A 7,767-nucleotide genomic window follows, 5' to 3' on the forward strand; every position below is an offset into this window, starting at 1 on the left:
CCCAGGTCAAGGTATTTTTGTTGAGTGCTGATAGTGATCTAACCTTGCAAGGTTGGTGTGATTCAAATTGGTTAGCTTGTCCTCTTACTCATCGTTCTTTGACAGGTTGGTTGGTGTTTCTTAGGCATTCGCCTATTTCTTGGAAGATTAAGATGCAACACACTGTTTCGAAGTCTTCTGCTAAGGCCGAATATCGGTCTATGGCCATCACTTGTGAGCTAAAGTGGCTTAAGGCCTTGTTGTTGAGCTTGAGTGTGCAACACCAAAAGGCAATCAAGTTGTTTTGTGATAGTGAATCTGCTTTGCACATCGCAAAAAATCCGATTTTTCATGAAAGAACCAAACACATTGAAGTTGATTATCATAACGTTCGAGATGCGATTAATGAAGGCTTAATTTCTCCATCATAAGTTTCTACTTCTTCCCAATTGGCCAACATCTTCACGAAGGCTCTTGGAAATCCCAGTTTGATTATCTTCACTCCAAGTTGGGCATTTTTGACACTCATGCTCCAACTTGAGGGGGGAGGGGGGGAGGGTATTGAGGATATATTTTTTGAAATATTTTGTGGGAATATTTGGTAGTTATTTGGGGTTATCTTTTATATTGTTTCCTAATCTCTAGTTACCAATGTTATGGTAATTCTAGGATTAGCATTGTCTATATATTATTTTCAATTCATTAATGAGAATTAAGCCGCAAATTCATACAAATTCTACAAAAGTTTATTCTCTAAAAAAAAACAGAAAAAAAGAGTTCAAACGTTGATCAACCCAATTTAATTTGCAAATAAATGAATGATAAATCACATTTCACAGCCCAATAAGCAGCTAAAAATCAAACTTTAGAGGAATCGGAAAAACTAAAAGAAAAATTAACTCACTACACTTCCCGGCGTCTCCTCTGCCAAAGTTGCCTCAATCATGGGTTTTAATGCTGCTTACAATGGCAACACCAAAATGAAAACAGAATTCACGGTGTCTCCTCTGCCAAAGCTGCCTCAATAAGTGTTGCATCAGCATATGCCACATCTCATATATTTAGACATTCAACTGAAACCTTAGATACAAAGTGTTATATTGAGTACAGAAATCTCAGGCTGTGTTATCCCACAAAATCGCAATTCTCTTTCCTCCCCACCCCCCAACAACCCTATTCTCACAATATTATATTTCTCACAGTAACTCTACATTCACTACTCTCTCGTGAAACTACCATATTGGAATACTATTTTTACTTTCACGGGAAATTACTATAGGTTAGTTCTCGTAATATTACTGTATGGGAATACTTTTCGCTCTCTCATGATACTATAATAGGTTATCATAAATTTGGTTCACCATCTTCCCTGCTCCCCTCTCCTTCATTAAAAACATTCTTCCTAGTTTTCACATCACACTCTCCTTCCTTCTCTCATTTCTTTCATTCACAATCTTTCCAAATTAATAATTTTCAGCTATTCCTACATGTTTATAGAATAAATTATTCTAAACTAATCTTATAAAAGTGATCATTGTGACTTTGTGTCCCTTGGTCCCTCCCCTTCCCTTCCCCCTCTTCATCTCTTCCTTTCATCTCTCTCGTGTCTACTGTGTTATGTCAAAGCAATATGAAAGGCCGTAAACCTAAATCTGCAGGGTGGAAAATCATCTCTGGGACAAGGAAGCTCTCATTGGTCAAGTTAAACTCCTGCAACCAGCAAATAGACTTTAAAGTAGTGATTAAAATTTTAAGATAAGACCAGAGTGATATGCTGTGTAATCTGAATTGCATAATTTAACATAAGAAGTACCCTAATACCCAATCTCAGACGGACCAATACAACATAAGCAAAGAGCAACAATGTAACCAAAGTAAATCAAACTGATGCCAAGTCTCAGGCTGCAAGCACTGCACATCCTGACAAAATACGAGAACTTCACATCAAAACTGCAAAAATATCAACATTTAGTTAATGTTTAATATGCAATAAGTAGATACTTGTAAAATTTTAGCACTAAAAAGGGATGACTTTGAATAAATCATGAATTGAACAAAATTTTAACGTAGTTGTAGACTTTAAGAACCAACATACTTTTGTACTGATCATGACGAATTCTCTCCTCCAAAACCATTACAAGATCCCAGAACCATTACAAAAGTAGTGGAACTTGCTATTGATGAAATAGACATCACCATATAATCCAAAAAGTACTTTCCTTGATCATCGACTGGTATACATATCAGCTAAAGTATCTGAAGTAGGATCATACTATCACTTAAACAATTCCTTATAACAGAGTGAAGGATTGCATACGTAACAGCACTCAATTCCACTGAACCATGCAAAAAGCTTAAGCTTGCAAGTAATTTAACAATTGTATTCTGGTATATAACCATAATATATGATTAAGAAATATAATTTCTTTAAATCCTTTGTACAATACCCCACAAGAATGACTATTAAGCATCAAATTTTTTGTGCTCTGCAAATTTATTTTCATGAAAAGCATGAGATGCCCTGTCTCGTTCACCAAAAACTTTGGCCATAAGGAGAGAGTTACAATGACATTGCACGCCAAACGCCAAGTCAAATGTATGAGGAACTGCTGAGGAAGTATTTTGACACCAATCTTTATTTCAAACAGCATTATCTCTCTGTTTTTTATCAGTAAGGGAAAGAATTTTATTGAAAAGGAACCAATTATGTATAGGTACACAAATTCAGACCTGGCCACCTAGCCGCCAAAAGAACAAACAACCACCAAAAAACTGAACATACGCCAAAGTCCAAACTAATTAAACAACTACAAGTAAACAAATTTTATAGCCAACTACTATCAGCAGCTGACACTTTCTAGACAAAAGATAAAATCCTGGATTTAACAGTGTTCCTAAGACTTCTAACAACCATGAAAGGGAGAACCAGAGTGTTATTCCAGTATGCATTATTACGTTGTCCATATGCTGTACACCAAGTGTTGTACACCAAGCTAAGCTTGGTTTAGTGGAAAGGAGAGCACCTTCCAACCATGAGGTTGAAGGTTCAATCCCCACTAGTGACAATTTGGGCGATGGGATTCCCTTACCTTTCCCCCCACTTTCTCAAATTGTCTAGTCCGCTAACTTGGCTTGGGTTGACCCGTGAGGGGTTCCGGCCCTGTAGGGCCCTTCATCTTACCTACAAAAAAAAAGAAAAAAAAAAAGTTGTACACCAAGGCTGTGACAGGCTGACAACATATTGAAATGATTGAATGACTTGTTTCTTGAACCATCCTTTGTTAAGAGTCAACAGGCTTTTAGTGATTAATAGTAGATTTTATCAAATCCAGGTAAGGACTGCAAAAATTTTGAGGGTAATCACACTCAAAGAACAAATGAGGAACTGTCTAAGAAGCACTGCCACACAACATACATGAATCGTCCGCACAGATATTATATCAGGCTAATCTTTGCCCTGTGTTAATTCTCCCCAACATGATTAACCAACAGACGAAACTGTACATGGGTAGATTATACTTATTCCTAACCAGCTCAATATTGAATATTGAGGGCACAAGTAGGCATAGCCACTAGCTATTGTGTTTGGCTTATTTTCACCAGCTATCCAATTATTTTCATTATAGCCATTTTTGAAGATATATTTGACCATGCGCATCTGTTTCCAGCCCCAACCAGCATCTCTAGGAGGCTCATAATCCCACCACCTTTTCCTCTACAAGCACACATAATTACTTCATATGATCACAGTGCCACAAAATTTGGGCAACTGCACGGACCAATGTGCAGCACGCATGTTGATAAATGTGGTGCGCATAACCAGCTCATGAGGTGTGCACACTAACAAAGACGGTGCCTGCAGAGCATAAACAGCTCATGAGGTGTACACACTAACAAAATCAGTGCCTGCAAGCACACAACATTGTGCACCAAGCCACCAAGTATATCAGAAATGCACATTAGATTTTGAAGAACCAAAGAAGACCGAAGTAGTTCACCGCTTTGGGTCAGCACCATTATAAAAATCATAACTAGAGGCTTCAAGAAGCACTATTTTAGCTTATAATGATATCAGTATGTGACTGAACAACCAGAAAAGCTAAGCGTCCTATAAATCATATGTTATCATGAGCAATTATGTGTTATATTGCTAACATAGAAACAAATATGATACCTGCTGGATATCTCTCGATCCATACTGCACCCCTTTTCTCCTGCTTGACATTTGCCAAAGAAGGGTATAGAACTTTTCAAAAGGGGTCAGGGAAGTACGCTTGAAAAAAAAAATCAAAAGTTATCCAGATAAGTCAGCCTTTCATATAGATTTCAACAAGCTAGGAGAATTTGCACCCTGTAATATTCCTCTTTGTTAAACCACACACACATGAAGAACCTTAAACACAAAAGTTCAGGAAGGCAACATGTAACATTATTCCCGAAGTACAGCACACAACAGCTGAAGGTAAGAACTGGTCCAGAGGATAATTAACAACTGACTGTTTAACGCTAAACACACATACAGTAGAATTCAATCTCCAGAAAAATAAAAAGTACTCCTACCGTACCATATATCTACCGAGATATTGAGCCACAGTTGGCTTATTATCTACTCCCTCCGGACAGATATTGTTGTCTAGTTCATATTACACTGTCAACATATGACCAGACCCAGAGGGAATCCTAAACATCTAAAAAGCATGTCAAAGACTCTTCTTTTAACCTTAAGTACCCAAGTCTCTATGTCAGGTACTCAACACTTGGACATCAGTATGACACTTCGACACTTCATTTTGAACCAAAATCATGCAAAGTATTCATACTATCTCTGTGTCCGACACTTGCATTTCTAGCCTAAATTCTGAATAACATAGAACTGAAACAACTGCACTATAGGACCAAGCAAAATCTAATGGCAGCACATACATGAACTACCACAGCAATAGTGACAAAACATTGTCCCTAAATTGTAACCTTAAACTCGAGAGCTCGCTAATACAAAACAACTATTTGTACATCACTCTCACAAGCCCTCAAATTCACATTTTGTGCTGTACTCACACAAATCCTAGTTATTTTCACATCCCAGACAGTTCCCCTCAAACTCCATTGACACAAATAGACATTCAAGTTCAATTCAACAGACAAAGCAATCAATCAATCAATTAAAGCCAATCTCATAAGTGGAGTCGGCCACATGAACCAAAAGTGATTATTCCGTATAGTCATCAACACATAAAGCAATCATAACAAATAAAACCCTAATAACAGCCACCAATCAGAAGTTATGATAAAAAGAGAGTATATTCCAATCATCACTACAAGTGACAAACAGGCTGATACATACATAAGTGAAATTATATTAAACGATATCGAATTCATCATCCCTCAGATGAGCAAAGAATTTAACCGGACCACGGCCGGGGACATCGATAAAGAACTCAACTTTGAAAGGATAATTAGGAGAAATACGCTTTCCTTTCCAAAACCCAACATACTGCTTAACAACACCAACCATATCAGGTGTCAGTTCAACTTCTGGCAATTTGGGAACATGGTACACTTTTATTGGCCTTTTCACCTTAATCTTGCACCCCACTTTGTCCAAATTGGTCTTCAAATCATCATCATGGTCAACTGAGTCAGATCTCAAAGCCACCTCACAGCATATTGATGATAGTCTTCTTGTTCTACACTTGGTATTTGTGAGTGTGAGTGAGTTGTTGTAGTTGAAGTTGTTGTTGTTATTGTTGTTGGGCATAATAGCACTGAAGAGAGGTCGTGTTGCAATTGATGATGACATCACTGCCACCACACCTGATGTCATGGGATCGGATGAGGTTTGATGTTGATCACAGATGAGATGAGATGAAATGAGGCTCACAAATGTTATTTGATTTTGTTTGATGATATTCCTTTTAATTTCCTGATGACTGACGAGTTCCACCACCGGCTTTTTTCTCATTTCTGTATTGATAAATTTATAAAAATACTAAAGCTATTTGCATTTTTTAAAACAAATATTTTTTTTAATTTGTGTGATAAAATTTGTTACGTTATTCGTTAATTGAAGTATATCATTAATATTTTATTTTGAAGAAAATTTTATCTTGACTCTCTAAAAATTCGGGAAAAAACTCCCCTTTATATATATATTAGTTTTGTGCCTGGGCGATGCCCAGATGGTGGATAAAATTTTAAGATAACATTTTTACTTAAATGTTAAATACGGTCAAATAATTTGTTATGATAATGTAGGATATTTAGACATACGATATCATATGGAGTGTACTTTTTGTAATTTTGTTTGTAAATAGATATCTATGTTATTATTGACTTGAAATTATTTTTACCGAACTTAAATTATATTCACTGAACTGAAAGTATTTTTAACAAACTAAAATTATTTTTACTAATTAAAACTTATTTTTACTAATTCTCTAATATTTTTTAAATAAATTAAATAACAATGCATTTTGTATGCGGCTAGCCACACCATGTGGCCGGACAAAGTAACCCCTATAAAACTGATCGATTAACCCCTGTAATAAAAACTAAGTAACCTCTAACACTGATTAAGTAACCCCTATCTATATAACACTGATTGAGTAACCCCTATAACAATGACCAAGCAACCCCTATAGCACTAATGAAGTAACTCTTGTAATAGTTGGTGACATGGTTTGGCCAGCTACGTATAAAAGTTTGTGATTAAATATATTATAAATGGATCTTATTCTAAAGAACTTTGTAAAACGAATTTGATGATGGAAATAAAATTGAGTTATGGGGTATTTATTAAAAGTTATGATTAATTATATATATATGAAATGTTAGAATTTTATTGATAATAAAACTCTATATAACAATTTTATCTTAAAAAACTCTATCTAAAAATCGCTTACTTAGCATCATATGTGTCACAATAATACCTATTTATTTCCTACGTGGCGCAACACTTGGCAAAAATTTGAAATGCCAAGTGTCGCTGTCTCGTAACCTGGCTACGAGACTGACTTTATTTATTAGTGATATGATATTAGATTGCATCCGTTTCTCGATACTTACAACCCTTTTTAATCAATAATTTAATACTAAATTAGATATCGGGAATGACATTTGTCACTTCCTAGTGCTGTTTTTTCTCCAAATTCACCCTTTTTTTTTCAATGTCAATTTATATATAAAGATTATTACACAAGATTCACATTATATTTAGGAATATTTACCAAATTTTGATATGGTTTAGACAATTTTGATTTACCAAACTATGGAAAGAATATTGAGGTTATTTTGGAATGAAATTTTGAATAAGTTCCACTTTACAATAAATAACAACTTTATCATTAAAAAAAAAAAGGTTGTGATTTAAACATTGTAATGGCTACAAAAATTGTGTAGTTATTGCAAAATTTTCCTATAAATATATCTTACCTATGTTAAAATATTTTTAAGAGATACAAATTCGATTTTTAAAGGTTTTGAGAATAATCGCATGCTATGCACTGTAGTGTTATTTGTTTTATAAAACCCTATAGAAGTGTTTATATTTTACTAACCAAATAAGGCTCTAATCACTTCACCTTAAAAAATAATTTTAATTCAGTAAAAATAATTTCATCAATAACTTAATACCAAAATAGACACTGGGAATGATATATGTCGTACAACTTTTTAAGACCGTATTAGATTCGTAAGAGTGTGCATATTATTACAATTTGCGTGGCACGGGTCTTAAACTAAATTACAATGTTGAAATTATGTTCATCAAGTTAGGCCTTATTAGATTTT

At 35.0% G+C, this 7,767-nt stretch overlaps 1 protein-coding gene across 1 annotated transcript; it reads right to left on the reverse strand.

Moving 5' to 3' along the window:
- Positions 1 to 5,230: 5,230 nt before the first annotated feature.
- Positions 5,231 to 5,944, reverse strand: LOC110695620 (ferredoxin-thioredoxin reductase, variable chain, chloroplastic-like). The gene has a single exon (XM_021872829.1). The coding sequence runs from the start codon at positions 5,939 to 5,941 to the stop codon at positions 5,339 to 5,341; it is 603 nt and encodes a 200-aa protein (XP_021728521.1). The 5' UTR covers positions 5,942 to 5,944; the 3' UTR covers positions 5,231 to 5,338.
- Positions 5,945 to 7,767: the final 1,823 nt, after the last annotated feature.

Source organism: Chenopodium quinoa, unplaced genomic scaffold, assembly GCF_001683475.1.
Source record: "Chenopodium quinoa cultivar QQ74 unplaced genomic scaffold, ASM168347v1, whole genome shotgun sequence".
Lineage (NCBI taxonomy): Eukaryota > Viridiplantae > Streptophyta > Magnoliopsida > Caryophyllales > Amaranthaceae > Chenopodium > Chenopodium quinoa.

Coding starts and splice junctions, on each gene's coding strand:
- LOC110695620 (XM_021872829.1), bottom strand. CDS start 5,941: ATGAGAAAAAAGCCGGTGGTGGAACTCGTCAGTCATCAGGAAATTAAA.